Below are 20,147 nucleotides of genomic sequence, written 5' to 3' on the forward strand. Positions count from 1 at the left end.
GGAAATGTACCAATCGTTAGAATGTCTTAATATAATCAAAAAAACGTTTCTAAAGTGACCCTTCCCGAAGCACACGCCCTAAGCAGCCTGCAGCTCTCTGGAGCTTATTTTCCACAGTTTCCACCAAGCATACATGAGTCTCACATAGATTGTTTTTGTCTTTTCACCATGAGCCCAAGGGGTGTTCTTTTTCAAAGGTCTGAGGGGAGACTCAGGCCCCTGCTTTACACAGAACAGATTCTATACAGAAAACATACCATTTGACATTTGACCCTATGAACCCTCAGAGGTTCCTGCTGTTATTGTTTCTGATGTGCTCACCATGTTCATGACGGTCAGCAGGAACCTCTGCGCCGCCTCGGCCCCGTGGTAATGCACCATGTCGGAGTCGGCCACCACCACTGTCTCCACTGTGTAGGCTTCATGCAGGCGGATGGCGTTCCTCCTCCCCCGACCCTCCTCCCCATCTTTGGACATCTTTTCCTTCTTCTTCCCTACCATACACAGGAAGAGAGACAAAGAGAAAGACCCAGCGTTAAACAGAGAAACACAGAGACCTTTTTTACACTGCAGTGTGCATGTGTGTGGGACTAGATATCTGTAACATCAAGTTACCTAAAGCTGAGCCGAACTACAGTGCAACGTCAATCAGGAGGATTTGTTTTTTAGCTTTCTGGTCCCATGACCAAAATAAGTAATTCCATATTTGAAAAAGGTATTAAAAATACCTCTGATTGAGTAAATAATCCTAGCACCCTTTCCACAGCTGCAGCATCTCCATTTGCAGAGTGACTGAATGTGAAACTGCACAGACTGGTTAACTTCAAGTGTACAGAGAAATGGATTTAGGTGTCATATTATAGGGAGGCAAATGTGTTTTTATAGGGTCCATACACGAAGGATGGTCAGCTAATACTGACAACATACTCCTCATTGTACTGAGTTTTCTGGTTTATTTTGTATATTTATATTTGGTGGGAATACTGTCTTTATCCTCTTTAATGTTAAAACGTTTTTTTAATATATTTTATTTGTATTATTGTTCTATTACTCTCTCAAAACTTATTTCCTTATGCTGTTCGCACCACCAAACACCAAAGCAAATTCGTTGTATATGTAACCCTACCATAAACTCAAATCTGATTCTAAGTCTAATAAAGCCAAGACAAAAAACATGTTCTCCGTTTTCTTTATAATATAGCTTCTGACATCAGACATAAACCTCAACATACTCTATATTAAAATATTTAAACGGGAATGAAATTAAATACACCCATTATATGTAGCTGTGCACACATGGTGACAGTGTCAGAGATATTATGATGAACTCTGTCAGAACATGTGCTTACACTGAAAGTGTATGTTTATCTCTGGGTTTGGCTCACGTCTAGTTCAACAACTTACACAGTAGTTTGCTGGGAGGTCCCTTTTTCCCAACTAACCTCCTCCTGATCATTCACATAGCTACCACTTTGTAAGGACAGGAATCCAGCACTATAATGTGGTCTAATCATTTCTAAATGCTTTATTTTGGAAAAGGCTCTGAGTCTTCAAATGGTTTGCATTTCAACAAAACATTTGATATTGTTTAAGAATCAAAACATCCACGACACCAATAATCAGAGGACTGCATCAGGAGACGTTTATCTGGAGCTGTCATCAGAAACAGGTGGTGAAATACACTGATATACAAAAACCCTCTGTACTGTGTGGCGCAGGGGATAGAACCTCAGTCAAACTGAGTAACAACTAAATGAACAGTCAAGTGCTGAAAATCGCCAATAAACTGTACCCCCACAACAACAACAGCAACCCCTGCCCATAGGAAAGGAAGAGAAGGTCAGAGTGTGTTTCAAACAAGGACTGTCAGATTCTGTGACAGCATTCCAAACTTCCCGTCTAGCATTTGCATTGGTGGGAAACTGTGCCACCCCAACATTCAATCCCTTCATTCAGCGGTTAGTGAGGGCTGAAATGTAGGTGGGAATAGAACTCTCTCCTAAGCTATCTTTTTTCATCCTTAAAATCTACCCTGGATAATTCTGCAAACACCAAATACATCTGATGCTAGCATTTCTTATGTATATATATACAGTGGAGCAAAAAAGTATTTAGTCAGCCACCAATTGTGCAAGTTCTCCCACTTAAAAAGATGAGAGAGGCCTGTAATTTTCATCCTAGGTATACCTCAACTATGAGAGACAAAATGAGAAAAATAAATCCAGAAAATCATATTGAAAATAAATCCCAATTTTTAAAGAATTTATTTGCTAATTCTGGTGGAAAATAAGTATTTGGTCAATAACAAAAGTTCATCTCAATACTTTGTTATATACCCTTTGTTGGCAATGAAAGAGGTCAAACGTTTTCACAAGGTTTTCACACACTGTTGCTGGTATTTTGGCCCATTCCTCCATGCAGATCTCTTCTAGAGCAGAGATGTTTTGTGGCTGTCGCTGGGCAACACAGACTTTCAACTCCCTCCAAAGACTTTCTATGGGGTTGAGATCTGGAGACTGGCTAGGCCACTCCAGGACCTTGAAATGCTTCTTACAAAGCCACTCCTTCGTTGCCCGGGCGGTGTGTTTGGGATCATTGTCATGCTGAAAGACCCAGCCACGTTTCATCTTCAATGCCCTTACTGATGGAAGGAGGTTGTCACTCAAAATCTCATGATACATGGCCCCATTCATTCTTTCCTTTACACGGTTTTTACCAAAAAGTTATATTTTGGTTTCATCTGACCATATGACATTCTCCCAATCCTCTTCTGGATCATCTAAATGCTCTCTAGCAAACTTCAGACGGGCCTGGACATGTACTGGCTTAAGCAGGGGTACGCGTCTGGCACTGCAGGATTTGAGTCCCTGGCGGCGTAGTGTGTTACTGATGGTAGCCTTTGTTACTTTGGTCCCCGCTCTCTGCAGGTCATTGACTGGGTCCCCCCGTGTGGTTCTGGGATTTTTGCTCACCGTTCTTGTGATCATTTTGACCCCACGGGGTGAGATCTTGCGTGGAGCCCCAGATCGAGGAAGATTATCAGTGGTCTTGTATGTCTTCCATTTTCTAATAATTGCTCCCACAGTTCATTTCTTCACACCAAGCTGCTTACCAATTGCAGATTCAGTCTTCCCAGCCTGGTGCAGGTCTACAATTTTGTTTCTGATGTCCTTTGACAGCTCTTTGGTCTTGGCCATAGTGGAGTTTGGAGTGTAACTGTTTGAGGTTGTGGACAGGTGTCTTTTATACTGAAAACGAGTTCAAACAGGTGCCATTAATACAGTTAACAAGTGGAGGATAGAGGAGGCTGTTAAAGAAGAAGTTACAGGTCTGTGAGAGCCAGAAATCTTGTTTGTTTGTAGGTGACCAAATACTTATTTTCCACCATAATTTGCAAATAAAGTCTTTAAAAATCAGACAATGTGATTTTCTGGATTTCTTTTCTCATTTTGTCTCTCATAGTTGAGGTATACCTAGGATGAAAATTACAGGCCTCTCTCATCTTTTTAAGTGGGAGAACTTGCACAATTGGTGGCTGACTAAATAACTGTTTGCCCCACTGTATGTATGTATGTATGTATGTATGTATGTATGTATGTATGTATGTATGTATGTATGTATGTATGTATGTATGTATGTATGTATGTATGAATGTATGTATGTATGTATGTATGTATGTATGTATGTATGTATGTATGTATGTATGTATGTATGTATGTATGTATGTATGTATGTATGTATGTATGTATATGGTTCGTTTTAGGCGACTCACTTTTACTTGTATACCCCATCTCGTTATTCTGCATTTGGGTCCTGGTTACCTCCTGCCCGTGACAATAATGAGCTGACAAAATACTTGGCTCACACCAAACTGAGATCCTCCAGTACATCAATCCAATTCTTCATCTTCCTCACCATCATCATTATTACTGTTGACATTAAATCGGCTTTAGGAGGTTTGAACATTCCTCCATGTATTGAGCTAGCTGGGAGCTCCAGCGTCAATCTGGGACTGCTTACTGCAGCCACTCAGCGAACACGTCTGCAGGGGCCAAGCTCTTCTTTGAATGAGCTCTGTGTTGTTCAGCCCATCTGGTGTCTGTTTAGCTTGTTTCCTGGAGTGTACAAATGTGACTGACGGCAATGCAGCACCAGAGTGAAGGCTGCCTGCAACACTGCAATATGGATTCACCCGGGACAGACTCTGGACCAAGAGGACTCAATTCATCGGAAGCCAAACAGCCATCCAATCAATTCCTTTTTGTTGTTTGAGTCTCTATATTTGAGTAAAAATGTTCCGTTACTTGCCTCGTTTGCAAGGTTTTGTAGAATAATCATTATAACTGGAAGGAGCCAGTGTATGACTAGACTGGAAACACAAACAGAACAATGACTGGGGGACCTGAACTGATTCTAGGACAGCTGTTTGGGGTTCTAGACAGCCAGAATGTTTACATGTGACTTAGGCTGGCTATGAATGCCTCCCTTATCATGAGGCTATATTGTTTTTTCATATATAACTTTAAAAGTCTTTACAGTAATTACCTGAACAAATCATGCAACCTAATTTGATGTTGCCCTCCCAAAAAAAAACATGTGGGCTTTCTTGATTTTCAGGGTTGGTGGTAAAGGTTTGATTAAGTTTAGGCTACTAAAACTCTGCCATGGTTAAGGATAGGAATAATTGAGGGCTTCGGGCGATTTTGTGGATTTCTTCAAGTCCTGACTCAACTCAAGTGTAAGCTCAGAGAAAAGACCAATAAGAGCAAGTGGTCCCATGAAGTTGCTATACATATCCCACCCAGGCAGAGAACTGAGACACTCAGAATGACTCAGTGAGCTGCTCAATGCTTTAAGGGAGAAAACCTTGTAAAAGGAAAGAAAATAGGATGTGTTCGAGTCACAAATAAAGAAATAACACAGTGCTTTGAAACCAGCAGCAGCCCCACAGGGAACAATAGTCTGCCTACACAGCACTTTGTGGGACAACATATCTTTCTGTTTTGGTGGTCATGCCACACCGTGCACGTGCATGCATGCGCGAGTCATGGTAAGATATATGGATCAAGATTTTGTTTTTTCTTTGCACAGCATGAAAGAAAGGCCAAATGAATGGGCTGTGATTTTAGTTTTTTTAAGCAGAGGTCAATAATTTGTACGGCCCTCGGAGGATGTTGTAAAAATTGAAAGGAAAAAGGTTCCCCACCCCTGCCCTAAAGGGACATGAAGAACAATGAAAAACTAAGTGAGTTTATCGTGCTCACGAGAAAGTTCACTGCAGAGTGTTGTGTTTATGTGTGGAAATGACAGTACACATTCATTGAGTTATTTTCCAACTCAGACTTTATTTTAAGAAAACAATCTTGTTCGCACAAGAAATGATCTTGTTCGCACAAGTTTTTGTTTTATTTTACTTTTGTGTCCATGTCTCTTTAGGGCTCCATAGTTTTGAGATATCCTCATGATTTTAAAGGGTTGGCAATCTTTAAAGGGGGGGTCTTTGCTAATATGAAACCAACTCACAGCTTAGTGCATGGTTAACAAATAATGCATTATTTTCTTGCTGCGTGTCAACCAAGGAATTCACGTTATGCTGTGGCATACAGTATGAGTCACTGTTCGGCCATAAGGCTCAGAGGTTACTTAATCCCCTACACCAAAAGGAAATCTTTCAACCATTGTTAGATAAATTGCATCAGAAATATAATGTCAAAATGCGTGTTAGGTGCAGCACCTTGTACTGTATCAATAGATACAGCTCAAATGCAAGCAGTGCTTCCTAAATAAGGGTTCTGTAGGGGAGGAACTTGCGACTGCCCAGATACAGATTTACAGTAACCTGAGGGCAGGGTTCACCTCAGGGAGTTTGGCTGTCCTAAAATAGACATGAGCGGCAATAGTTGTAAGGGGAACTCTATATAATCACAATTGTTGTTGCATTTTTATTTTGAGCAGATCTTATGGATAATAAGCACATTAACACAGGTGTAGAAAAATAACGTCAGATGATCCAAAAAAATGATCTTGTCTGGGCGACAAGATTAACTTGATTCAAACAGCCTGAGTGAAAAACTAGCACTGATGTTTTTCCAAGATAAATCCATAGGGAGACCCTTGTGACTCATCCCACTGGGTGTAAGAGTATCTCCTCAGGACCAGAGGGAGGTATGGGGCTCTGGACTTGGTCTCCAGCCATGAAAGAAGCAGATGCCTGGGCTCCACTGTTGCTTTAACTTCCTTTTCCTTTTCCCTGCTGACTGGGTGACAGTCTCAGATTCCACTCATAAAGCAAAAATGTCATTACTGTAGATATTCAATCTTTATTTCAGACTCAAGGTCCATATCACGTTCAAAAAGACAAGACACACATCAATACATAAGACAAAAAGCTAAACACAAAACAGATAAAAACAAACAGATAAAAAACATAAAATCAGTCCAATCACAGCTAGCCACACATGCTCACTGTCAGTAGAGGCTATTGCGCCAATGTCTCCAAATCATGGAAGAGAACCGAGTTTCACCGATGACACAGCCAGTTTTACACAAGTTCAGTTTCCTAGACAGATCATCCATGTACAGATTAAACAACAAAGGAGATCAAATCCCACCTTGCTTGACCCCATTACCAACATCAAAATGTTCAGACACAGTATTGCCCCACTGCATAGTCTGATGTGCACACCAGAAGGCTAAGATCCTTATTATGTACTTGGGTACCCCTCTTTGGCACATTTTGTCAAATCATTTGAAATGATTCAGTCTATCAAATGCCTTGGAAGCATCAAGAAAACACAGAAACATGGTGGAATTATGGCTTCTATATTTTGCTATAATGTCTTTTAAAGCAAAAATACACATATCTGTGCCATGTTTTCTTTTCAAACCAAGCTGGTTGTCAGCTGTGGTAATATACCTTTCCAGCCTATCCAACAGAATGTTCTACAGCACTTTGGAGAGGATGCTAGCTAAAGCAATGGGTCTGTTATGATCAATGCCATTAATCTTCCCAGCTTTATCGTTGATGACTGGCACAAGTAGCACAGATAACATGGGATTTGGTAAGACACCATGATTAAGGAAACCAGTAAGACACAGAGCAAGAAGAGGAGCAAGCTTAAGACTGGCATGTTTTAAGTGTTCAGCTGAGATGAGATCCGGGCCACAAGCTTTGTTATTTTCTAGATTCATTAGCGTTGTAGACTTCCTCTGATCTAACTGAAACGTTTTCAGTGGAGTCAACCTTTTCAACCACAAATGCATCACTCGAGCCTGTTTTTCAGGTTTCAGGCTCGAAAATGACATTCCCAGAACAAATGACCATATCTTCCCTTCTAAAAGGGTTAAATAAATAATCTTTTTTCTCAAAGTAATGATAAACCTGTCAGTTGGATGTAGAAAAGTCAGATTCAAAATAGATTTTTTTATTTTAAAGAAAATTCAGATTGAGCATGGTCAAAAAAAAAAAAAAATGCAATGTAATGTCAAAAACTGTAAATGATAGTGTCTGTCCAAAACATATTTTGTACTTATAGTGAAAACTAACCTTGGATGATGGGTTAGTAGACTAAAAGCTTTAGGAATCCAAAGTACAACATATAATAAGTAACCTGTATCAAGATTGATGCAAAACAAGTGATATTTGACATTTTTAGACAGATTTAGCACAAAAAAACTCTTCTGGGGCCATTTGGGTGGATTTTTCATATCTCTGGCTCCCCCTGCTGGATTTTGACATGTGACATCTCTTTCTAACCGTCAGAGCCAATGGAATCGAGGGAAACTCCCACATAGTCCTTATTTGGTCATGTGTGTGTATTTTACTGCCGCATAGCCAAGACCGGAAGCAGCAGCCACTCTGGTGGCTACCATTAGCAGCTAACTTTTGCTCTGCGATTTTTACATAAAAATGGAATTATGGATTATAAATAATTCCAATTATTGCCCAGAAACTTTATCAACCTATGGATTAACCGATTCAGCTGCGTTCTTTCTCGTTTTAATGCCATTGAACACGTCTTTTGATCAGATTAACAGCTACGGTGAGACGATCTCCCTAGAAGCTACGTAAAGGTACGTGTTGTGATGTCTGTCTTTGCTTCCCCTGTCGCAAGTTCGGATCACTCAGTGATGATACTATATACCTAAATAATCTGTGGAACCTCAGCTTTAATCGGATATCTTGTATGTGCAGCTACGATAAGTAATAAGGGTACTTTTATCTAGAGTTCTGTGCCAATGTCCGTTAGCATTTTTCGCTAAGGGGTCATTTAGATGCTTCTTATGAGACTTGTGTTTTGTTTTGGTAAAAATGGTTTACGTCGTCAGTTAGCTGAGATTATTTCCGTTAATCTGGTATAACACATTAATAGGTTCTTAAATATTAAGATCCCCTGAGACACAGTGTCCTGAAGAAAAAAAAACAGTGTTTTGGGGCTTAACAGGGGCTTAACAGGTTAACACAGTTGAACAACTCATGATAGTGTTGTCCTCACAGTTCTGTGATGCTGCCTGACCCACACACTCCTTCAATGGAAGACGGTAAGCGAGTTTTAAAGCTGTTTATGACTTTGACCTCTTTCCAGAAATCATAGCAACTATTGTTGCGCAGCTTTCTGGCAAGTGAGTCAGCCCTCATTGTGTCCTCATTTCTTTTTGAATGAAGCGGACAGCATACTTCTATTTAGCATTAGTGGCCTGTTTATGTTCAAACAAAGACCCCTGTCTCGGCCTTCCTGATTCGGCCCACAATTTAAAAGCATCTCTAGCAGCAGTGTGTAGCTCAGTCACATGTTCATTCCATCCAGGTTTTATACTATGCTCCTTTTTCTTACTGTTGTAAAAACCCTTACTTGAGGCATTTAACACATAATAATAAGATCATATGTAAAACATAGATCTCTACCATGCTGCACATTTTTACAGTTGGTGTCACTGCACAGCATTGCTTCTCTTGGAATTACAACCCAGTCTAATGATTAGTCAGTGAGTGAGGTATAGTGATTCATATCCTTCTCACTTAACTTTGACCAATCCAGCCTCCCTGTGTATGTTTTATTGTCATCAACAGATAGCACCAGAATATTTTCAACATTTAGGGTCAATACAAAAGGAATATGATCTGTAGTGGCCAACTCATAACAAATGTCAATGTTGTCCAGAGAAGCGTGTGCATCAGCTGTGCACATATGTGATCTAGCCATGACACAGTATGCCATGCTTCACTAATATATGTAAAGCTTTTCTCAGGTAGAAGAGATTTACTTGACAGTATGAGATTATTATCATTACAAAAATGCAGTAAACATTTGCCAAACAGAGGTTTATTAGACCCTCCAGAAAAACGCGATTCTGCGATCGCAGAATTTACCGCATAATCAGCAAAATGGCGCAGATTTTTAAAAGGCCGCATATTTATCAAAAGGCCGCATAATCCCCGCATTTTTCCACACAAAGTTGAGGGAAAAAAAAGTTAACTCGTCTTGACGTGAAGTAGTGATGATGACAACGTTACGTCATCAGCTCGCGCATCACAGAAGGTAAACAACACGTAGAGCAGGTGTCTCAGACTCCAGGCCCGCGGGCGAGACAATTTCTCATGGCCCCTTTGTTGATATCATGTAATAGTGTTAATCGCGTTTACGTTTGCGCTTTATATTTAAATTTTATTTTTCCCGCTGCTGCTGCTGCTGCTGGCAGGGAACTGCTGCGCGGAGTTCCCTCGCCCCTCCCCCCTCCGAGGGAACTCCGCCACACGTCAATCAAATGCGCGCAGCGGAATCAATCCAGAGTTATCCAAAAGTGACACAGAGTGGAAGCAAAATATATCGCCATGTCTTCATCAAAACTTTCAGGGAAAAGAAAAATCGATGATGACCACAGAACATTTCAGGAGAAGTGGGAGACTGAATATTTTTTTGTTAAGTACAGGGGAAACGCAACGTGTCTTATATGCACAGAGAAAATCGCTGTATACAAGGAGTATAACGTCAAACGTCACTACTCAACTAAAGATACAGAGTATGCAAAATACCTGGGAGATGAGAGAGAGAAAAAAGTCACAGAGCTAAAAAATATTCTATGGAAGCAACAAAATCTCTTCAAGAAAGAATGCAATGAGGCTGATTTAGCAGTCGAAGCTAGCTATGTGGTGAGTGAGATGATTACTAGAGCGGGAAAGCCGTTTACGGAAGGCGAGTTTGTAAACAAATGCACGTTGCAGGCTGCAAGTATAGTCTGTCCGGAAAAGAAGGGTCAGTTCAACAACATCAGCCTGTCAGCTAACACAGTGGCAGAGCGCATTTCTGACTTATCAAGCGACATATATGATCAGCTGTGCGACAAAGCCAAACTTTTCCGTGCATACTCTGTGACTCTTGATGAGAGCACAGCCATCACTGACACCGCTCAGCTCGCAATGTATGTCCGTGGTGTTGATGACAATTTTGAAGTGACAGAGGAGTTGCTTACAGTGAAACCAATGCATGGCCAGACCACCGCTCAGGAGATATTTCAGCAACTGTTTGATGCCATTGCGGATATCGGTCTGCCATGGAAGAGATGTGTTGGAATTACGACGGACGGAGCGCCATCAATGACAGGGAGAAAAAACGGGCTGGTGGCACTTGTTCAAAGAAAACTGGAGGAGGAGGGTGTGGAGGAGGCTATTGCTCTGCACTGCATTATCCATCAGCAGGCCCTTTGCAGCAAATGCTTGAAGTTTGACAATGTGATGTCTGTCGTTGTGAAATGCATCAACCATATCAGATCCAGGGGCTTAAAGCACCGCCAGTTCCGTGCTTTTTTGGAGGAAATTGAGTCAGAATATGAGGATGTGCTCTACTTCACAGAGGTACGTTGGCTCAGCAGGGGAAACGTCCTGAAGAGGTTTTTTGAGTTGAGAACAGAACTGAAAGTATTCATGCTGGAGAAGGGTGGGATGGCTGTTCCCGAGCTGAGTGATCCCAAATGGCTCATGGACTTAGCTTTTCTTGTTGACATCACGCAGGAGCTTTATGCTCTGAATAAGAAGTTGCAGGGCCAGGGCCAGCTTGTTAGTGCAGCATATGACAATGTCAGAGCATTCTCTTCAAAACTGATGTTATGGAAAGCCCAGCTCCCTCAGAAAAACCTCTGCCATTTCCCAGCATGCAAGGCTCTCATGGACAGGGGCACAGCATTCAGTGGTGAGAAGTATATTGATGCCATTGTGAAGCTACAGGAGGAATTCGATCAGCGGTTTGCAGACTTCAAGAGACACAGAGCCACTTTCCAAATGTTTGCAGACCCCTTCTCCTTTGATGTGGAAAATGCCCCTGTTGTGCTTCAAATGGAGCTCAACGACCTGCAGTGCAATTCTGAGCTCAAAACCATGTTCAGGGAAGTGAATGGGAAAGCAGACAAGCTTGGACAGTTCATGAGAGAATTGCCCCCCTCCTTCCCTGAGATTTCCAGGATGTTCAAGCGGACCATGTGCCTTTTTGGGAGCACATATATGTGTGAACAGCTCTTCTCCACCATGAACTTCAATAACTCAAAGTACAGGTCCAGACTTACTGATGCACATCTTCAAGCCATACTGAGGGTTTCAACTGCTTCCTCCCTCAAACCAAATGTGGCTCAGCTGTGTGAGAGGAAGCGCTGCCAGGTCTCTACCAGCAAGGAGTAGGCAAGAAAGAGCAACTGTACATAGTTATGTTGTGAAGAACAGTTCATGTTAAGAAGATGTTGAAGAACTGTTAATGTTGTATTTTTTAATAAATGTTTTGCGGAATACTTGAAGCGGCCCAGACTTGCCCAGACTCTACGTCCAGTGGCCCCCAGGTAAATTGAGTCTGAGACCCCTGCCGTAGAGTGAACTTGTGGAACTCACATGAGAGAGAAAACACCAAGATGAAAAAATCTGATCCATCTGATTTACCGACGAACATTTCTGCTAAAGACTGGGCAAAGCAGTACCCCGATGTCTTGCACGAAAGTGGGGGGAAACTATTCTGCACCCCGTGCAACTGTGTGTTGGTGCATAAGTCTTTGAGAAAATTGACGGTGACGACCCACTTTGATTCATTCAAACATTCGAAAATGCTTTCTGCTGCTGCGGACAAGAAAGCCAAACAACGCACGTTCACCAAGGCATCAACCGCCAAAACTGTTTCGAGGGCTACAAGAAACGAAGTGAGTAGCCTACAAGATTGAAGCTGGTCAGATAACGAACGAGTAAATGAAAACAGAATGAGGCGGAGAAGTGTGTGTGTGTGTGTGTGTGTGTGTGTGTGTGTGTGTGTGTGTGTGTGTGTGTGTGTGTGTGTGTGTGTGTGTGTGTGTGTGTGTGTGTGTGTGTGTGTGTGTGTGTGTGTGTGTGTGTGTGTGTGTGTGTGTGTGTGTGTGTGTGTGTGTGTGTGTGTGTGTGTGTGTGTGTGTGTGTGTGTGTGTGTGTGTGTGTGTGTGTGTGTGTGTGTGTGTGTGTGTGTGTGTGTGTGTGTGTGTGTGTGTGTGTGTGTGTGTGTGTGTGAGAGAGAGAGAGAGAGTGTGATTAAAATATCCCCATTGCTTTTACAATAAATTGAATAGGAAAGGGGTTTAACGTTAGTGGCAGGTTGTGTGTGAGAGAGAATAAATAAGACAGCCCAATATTTAAAAAAAAATCTATTCTTTTTCGCAACTTTCCGCAAGGATACATCAAGTATTTTTGCCCGCGTTTTTCTGGAGGGTCTAGTTTATCATCAAATGTCAGCATTCATGTCCCCCACTACATACACACAGGTTGTGGCATTATCCTTAATGAATGCGTTAACAAATGCCATTCTATTGTGATATTCATCTTCATTTTCATATGATTCATAAGGTGTGTATATATTTACGATAATAAATGACCTATTTTCATACTTGATCTCTATACCAATGGCCCAGTCGACATCCAATCTTACCACTGTAACCAAAGGATCATATTTACTGTTCCAGAGAATCGCCACACCACCAGGTATCCTGCCATGGGCAATTTTATCACGGAGATCAGTAGTTGACTCTCCAACTCCATGAAAATTAGCATGTAGTGTATTCAGCCTTTCCAGATCTTGCTTAGGTAACCATGTCTCTTGTAAGCACAGAAAATGACATTCCTCCAACAGTTTATCAACAACCAGACGCCTCGCTTTATCACGAGCACTGTGCCCCACACGTAGGCCACGCGTGTTATATGACACCAGCCGCATCCTATTGTTTATGTACTACAGTCATTTACATCAGCAGATGCATGATTCCCGTGTTGTACCACATTGTTTGTAGTAGTGCTATCAACCCCAAGCAACCCACTAGCAGGCCGTCTTGGCTCATAATAGCGTTGGACATAGGTGCCAGCTGGCCACAGCTCTGGGTCATACATTACTGTCACTTCCTTGCATTCGGCAGTGACGTGAAATGAGCTGAACCTACTCTGTGCCGACTCGATCTTCCGACAAGTAACTACTTGCCCAAGTTTCTCTCTCAGATACTCAGTTAGCATGTTAGCTTCCAGTTGAGGGGCAAACTTAGTGGCAAACACACTCACTATCTTTGCGATCACAACTTGTACATTAGATCTCACTGGGCGAGTTTGTTAGAAATTTAAATCAATGTAATGATGGTATAATGTAGCTTAAACATACCGTCAGTTTAAACGCTCTTTTATACTGAAAAACCAGAAATTCTTGTGCACAAGCAGTTAAAGAGCAACTTCCAGGTTAAAGACACCTGTGAATAAATTTGTATGAAAATGATGAATACACTAGATTTTCTAAAAAATATACAGAAATATACACTACAGTGACATCTGGCGTCGTTTTTGTAAGAAATGTTCACTTCCGCATAAAAAAGCCTCGGCACGTGACCTCCCGCGTGTGACGTAACACGGGGGACACAAGGGGGAGTGCGGCCGGTGTAACTTATTAATAAACATGGATCCCAATGCTAGTTTCGACACAGGAGAAGTTGAACATGAATATTCGAATGCATATGACAGACCACAACCTTATAATTATGAGCCTGCTAGTCGTCCAAAAGACCAGGAGCAGCCAAGGATTAGAAGAAATAACGGCCATCGGAGAGAAATTGAGCTGTGGTGTGAGGAGAACCAGTGGAGAACTGGGCAGCTATCTTGGTGAGTGACCGGCGTTAGCTACAGAATGTTAGCTAACGTCACATCACAACATTGTAAAGTTAGCTATCATATATCAGGCTATAACTAAAGTAGCATTGATAATATAGTAACGTTACTGGCAGGACTGTTGATACTGATCCATAACAGAAACTAATGCGCAAGTATCAGCCGTATCTCGCGTTACCTAATGCAACTCCACACTACGGTGCTGTGTACCGGAGGGGAGACGCGAGATACGGCTGATACTTGACGATCTGGCGGAGAAAGGTTGTGGAGCCTCCGTTGATATGTCGTTGTAAAAGGCTTGATGGAAAGCAGGTGTGTAGTCGGGGAGGGTGCACAGCTGATTGCAGCAGGTGAGTGGAGGTTGAGCCGGGAGCCAGGAGTGACAGCCACCACGCACACACAAACAACACAGACAGGGGGAAACGAACAAACACAAAGGAGACGGCTGGAGCAGTACAGCCACAACAGCGTTACCTAATGCAATGTCTTACGGTGCCGTGTACCGGAGGGGAGAGAGAGAGAGAGAGCAGCGAAGGGGGGGGGGAGAGAGAAGTAATATGGTTTCCTGATTAAGCTGTGGAGAGTATGTGCTGCAGGGAGGTGGATGCACAACGCACCCAGGAACGAACGCTAGCTCTGGTCCTTTTTAATGTGGACTCGATGTCCTGACAGGCTGGTATTTGTGCAACCTGCACAAACACAATACTGCACCATGATTACAAATGGTGAAATACAATGTAAAACTACCGAAAAATACCAGCTCCTTAAAACACAACCGCTCTACTCAACGCAACTCTACTATACCCTTGGTCAGAGAGCGGAGATGTGTCCCCTGCGTGATGTAATATGACGCGTTGGACGTATGATCTTAAAAAAAAGCCGTTTTTAAGAGCAGAGCTCAAAATTGCTCCTTTCCCTCTGAATTCCTGCCCTTATGTCTCGTAAAACATATCAAATCCTGCATTCACTTTTTTAATTGTAATTTTCAAGCAAGTTTAAGCATAAATGTAGAATAAATAAAAACCTGCAAGATGCTCTTTAAGCTTTTATTCTGAAAATCCTTCATCTACGGTTAGCATTTAGCATGTGGCTAATATACGATTTCCTAAAGAGGTGAATTGAGTCGCGAAATGACATGGAGTGGTGCAAACCGAAACCTACTGATTTAACACTACAACTATAGATGTCGAGATACTACCATGCTGAATATTAAATGAAAGTACAGTTTATTTGAATACATTATTGTTTACAGACGAGAGTAGCATGTGACAACATCCGGAAACCAAACCAACCATGAAGTATTTTCGGTATATTTTGGAGTATTGATTACAGCGTTTAGAATGTGTTACATGAAAAGTGATGACAGAGAATATGAGGAGAAAAGGCGGGTTAAGCATATATTGAATGTGAAAAGTACCAATCCTCTGTTTAAATGCAACAACGGACATTAGAGACGAGGCGAGCCGGCTGGCGGGGAGGAGCCACCAGAGGATATATATAGCAGCACCGGACGAGGGATTCCCTCTCTTCTCTTGCTCATGAGAGCCAGATCACAGCTGTTTTCTGCTGGAACAATATTCTGTCTGTAACACTACCGCGCCTTTTTTAATTAAAGTATCCCATTTGAATCTTTTCAGAGACTCCATTTAGTCTCATTTTAAAGCTTCTCTCCTGGACGCGAGAATAAAGAACATATTTAACAATTGGTGTTTCCCTGACGTGATCCTCGCACAACTGGGAGAGACTACAGCAGGCTGCTCGCTGGACCCGCTGGCATCCGTTAAACACACAGAGAGCTCAAATCAACTAGGTAAGGAGAAACCTGTTATATCGAATTCTTCAATAGTTTATGTAGGACAATGTTAGTTCTATGTGTTTGACGGCGGCCACTGGATCCTGAAAATAGCTGTGCAATTTAAGTTAAAACAAGCCTAAATTGATAATCATTGGTATCTTACCACGTGGCGTTGCTTTGTTACAGGCAGGGTGAGTTCAATTTCTTTTGTTCTATTTAACCCTGCATGCTATTCGTTTGTCTGTTATTACATGTCGGCCAGAGGCCAATCACTTAAATAGGTGTCTTTTGTTGTGTTTTAAGTTAACGTGAATGGTTTTAGGCCATTAAGCAGTCGGGACTGCTTGAGGCAAAGACACAGCCAAAGTTTGAAGCTAAGGTTATTGGAGTGAGTGTTTTGTGTTAACAACAGTGTAAGGCTGTTTTAAAAAAGTCATTTTTCAAGGAAAAGGCCTGAGGAGTTTGAAGCTTTCAGTGGTTACTTTTTTCTGTTTTAAAAAAGACATTTCGTGTGGATTACGACGAGAAAAAGCAACATTCGTGCGTTAGATAGACGATATTCTTCTGATAGTGTTTGGATAGCATCCCATTTTGTCCCATAATAGCGTGTTTAAACAGAGGAGATGATCATACTGGCTCTTAAAGTCAAAACATTTACGTACATGGGTAGAGGGCTATGACATAAGGGTATAAGGCCCATTTATCATTGTAAACTAAATAGAAATGTTATTTTAAACTACAGTGTTGTGTGTTGAATTTACTAGACAAAATATCACCCCACCATTATTTCAACTCCAGGTGTTTTCTCAAATCCCTTTGTTCTTCAGGTCAAAGGTTGGAAAACCACTTGCCATCTTGTCTTGACCTCATGTTCACAGTGAACCACACGGCAGTCGCCATTTCATGAAATGCTAATTGAAGTACTCTGTTTGCTTTAACACACTGAGGCTAGGCATTCCATCTAGTAAAGAACCATACTTCTTGTTAGAGTTAGAACTATTGGAAGTACTTCTGCTGGTAAAAGTGTGTATTGGCGGTTTTGTGAATATTCTTGTTTGCAAATGTGTTTTGGCGGTTATGTGCTGTGTTGTTTAACCATAGTGTAATGTTCTTCCTATTTTAAAGATATTTTTAAGGAAAATAAGTTTCTCCTTGTTAACAACAAGTCAGTTTTGCAACAGCTATTCCCTAGTGGATTAAGCTGGAAATTAAAATAGCGCACTCTGGTGGTAGTACAGAATTATTACACAAATAGATGAAACACCATAACATTGTGAAGTATAATTTTAAGTGTTATAAATAAACACATGCTTGATCGCCAAGATAGAATTGCAAGTGGTTTCTAATTATAAGAGAAGAAACTTTACATAATACTTTTTCAAACACCAATTTATTGAAGCTAACACAAGTAGTGACATTAGCATAATTTCATACATTTCGATATGCAATGTACACAGGAGATTTGGATTTGAACCATATTCATATTTCAAAGTCAAAACCATACACGGTACAACTTTATTTTAACATTTCATATTTTAATTTTGCATATTTTTAATATATTAATTAACTTTATTAATATTTTACCTAAAACTTTAAAAAAAAAATCTTTAAAAAAATAAATAATTATAAAACCTTGAGCAAATTAAAAAAAAAAGAAAAAAGATTTAAAGTTCGGACGAACAGCAACGAAGGTGCTAGTCAGAAGATTAGTGCTTCATCTTTGATAAGTTAGTAAATAATTAGAGAACATGTCACCAAAACAAACTAAGTTGAGACTAGACGCAGGGCCAGGCTCAACAGCAGATATCAAGGGAAGGATAAAAATCAGATCAGATGCTATAACAGTTCCAAATCTTAGACAAAAGACATGGAACCACAGGGAGAAACTGTTGGAACAATGGCAAACGAGAGGACTGTATCCAGCTGATGATCAACCAGCACCAACGAAAGCCCATAGAAAAGCAGTAATTGACCATGGAAATGGAGAATACCTGCGAGAACAACAAGCATGGATCAAAGCCGGACAACCCCCTTGGTATGGACCTGCTAAAAGCGCTATAAACAGAGCTGAAAAAAAGAAAATCTAGAGTTACAAGTCTGGTACTCCATCTAAAATATGTCAGCCAAGAATCAACGAACAGCATGTATGTGGCTCAAGGAGCAGAGCTCACAGCAAAGGAAGATAAGAAAGAAAAGACAGAAGAAGCTCCAGTAATCCAACCTTCAAAGCTCCTTCCAAGCCTGACAGATGCGCCTCCTCCCTACATGACAGAAGAATACAGTTTCTTTCAACTCCCAATACAAGCTCCAACTCTAGGTGTTTTAGGAGGAGTATTGGAGTTGGACGGTCTCCCCACAGCTACACGTGTCAAAGACTTGGAGTATGAGGTAAGACTCCTATCTGGTGAGCTCAACAGAAGATTGGAAGAACTAGGCAGAAGAATGGAAGAGGAGCTCAACCGAAAGATGGAAGAACTCAGCAAAAGTATGGAAGCACAACTCAAGAGAAGAGAAGGCGAAGGTTCTCCAGACACCACAACCGTAACTGAAGCTGGAAGACTCAAGAACTGCTCAACACTCACGCTAACGGTGATAGCGGCTGGAGAAGGAGGATTGAAATTCCAATCATGGACTCACAGAGACATGGAAGCATAAGCGGCAAAACTACCTCCACTTACACAAGGAGGTCAGAAGTGGGTGAATGATCTGGAGAAATACACAGTCCAAGACCACCTGTGCTTGGGAGACATGAGAGCACTGCTTGGACGGATAGAAGGAAGACTAGAGGCAAGAGCAGTGGATTCCAAGGCCAAATGCACCAACTCTCCAGATTACATTTTCTTCAACAAAGTCAGGTAGAGGTATTGGGCTGCCATTCGTCAAATCTACCCAACAACACGGAGTTTACATGCCCTCAACAGCCTGAGAAAAGAACCGGGGAAAGACATGTATGCCTTCCTGAAGAGATGTGAAGGAGTGTGGGAGGACTGCACTGGAGAACGACATGACGTTTCACCGTCTGTCGTAATGCTGTGGAAGAACGCGGTCATTAACGCCCTTCCCCAATCAGTGCAGGCAAGCCTGGGAGATGTGGTGGCATTAGACGCTATACCCATTGAAGAATGGAGACACCATCTAATTTACCACGATATGAAATACCAAGCAACCCAGAGGGAAAAAGACGAAGAAATTAAAACATTACAACTAAGACTCTTGAAGATACAAATGGCTGAGAAAGATACCGAAGCTAATAAAAACAAGAAAGCGGCAAGGCAAATGGCAGCTACATCAGAGAAGGCAGTGCAGATTCCTCCAACAATTCAAGCTCAGGAAGAACCAGAGAATGCAGGGCAGACATCTCAAACAGTTGAATCTCAGATAGTGCCAGAGAATCAGATGGGGAACCAATAACCAGGAGGTTTCCGAGGAGGCAGAGGCAGAGGAAAAGTTATCCGGTTCGAGGGATGCTACATATGCAATCAGCTGGGCCATTGGGCTAGAGATTGTCCACAACAACAAATGAAATACCCACCACATGCACCAAACAACGGCCCACCATGCAGTTTCCATGATGACGACGGAGGCAGGGGGTCCCAGAGATGTCAAAGACGTACAGGATTTCCAAACATGAACCAAATGCCACTGACAGCCTGGTATCAACCAAAACAATGAGGAAGCTTAGAGGACCAGACCATCAGGTTATGCATCTTCAGCACTAGAGTATTTTGAAATCCAGCTACATAGAGCCACATATGTCACCACAGGAGGGAGAGGTTGAATGTTATTTAAAAGATAGTGAGTAGAATATTGCATTTACACAGAGCATCCACAGATTAGAAGTAGCAGAGTATAACATTTAGCAGACTATTTTTGTAATTATGAGAAGGAAAATACATTACGAGTGATGTTGTTCCCCCACACAGAAAACTATTGTGTCCACACAACTAGTGAGGTCAAGAAGATGGGCTTCCACCCAAAATATGCAAGGGGCGGCGATACACCTGACGTGAAGCTGTCTAGACCTGAAAACAGAAACTCGATTCTGTTGTGGTGAAGTCTGGCTACAAAGGGAGGTGTTCCAAAAGGGTCGCTTGTCTCAAACCAGTGAAGAAGTCAACAAGAACCCAGCTGAACTAGAGAGTGACTGTTAGCGGGAGAACTGTGACGGAGCGACAGAGACTGGCCCAACATTTTCCAGCCAGTACATAGATA

At 41.7% G+C, this 20,147-nt stretch overlaps 2 protein-coding genes across 2 annotated transcripts in view; one reads left to right on the forward strand and one right to left on the reverse strand.

The window, feature by feature from the left end:
- Positions 1–20,147, reverse strand: part of adamts17 (ADAM metallopeptidase with thrombospondin type 1 motif, 17) — a 308,092-nt gene that overhangs the window by 208,583 nt on the left and 79,362 nt on the right. The window contains exon 4 of the mRNA XM_079665712.1: positions 322–494. Coding sequence (XP_079521838.1) covers positions 322–494 — 173 coding nt within the window. The remainder of the gene's footprint in view (positions 1–321; positions 495–20,147) is intronic.
- Positions 7,810–11,785, forward strand: LOC307029394 (general transcription factor II-I repeat domain-containing protein 2A-like). The gene is made up of 2 exons (XM_079665334.1): positions 7,810–8,073; positions 8,498–11,785. The coding sequence occupies exon 2, from the start codon at positions 9,833–9,835 to the stop codon at positions 11,666–11,668; it is 1,836 nt and encodes a 611-aa protein (XP_079521460.1). The 5' UTR covers positions 7,810–8,073; positions 8,498–9,832; the 3' UTR covers positions 11,669–11,785.

The sequence above is a fragment of the Notothenia rossii genome (assembly GCF_949606895.1).
Source record: "Notothenia rossii genome assembly, chromosome: 2".
NCBI classification, from domain to species: Eukaryota; Metazoa; Chordata; class Actinopteri; order Perciformes; family Nototheniidae; genus Notothenia; species Notothenia rossii.

What these genes read in the sequence shown, in the direction of transcription:
- LOC307029394 (XM_079665334.1), top strand. Translation starts at nt 9,833, where the DNA reads ATGTCTTCATCAAAACTTTCAGGGAAAAGAAAAATCGATGATGACCAC.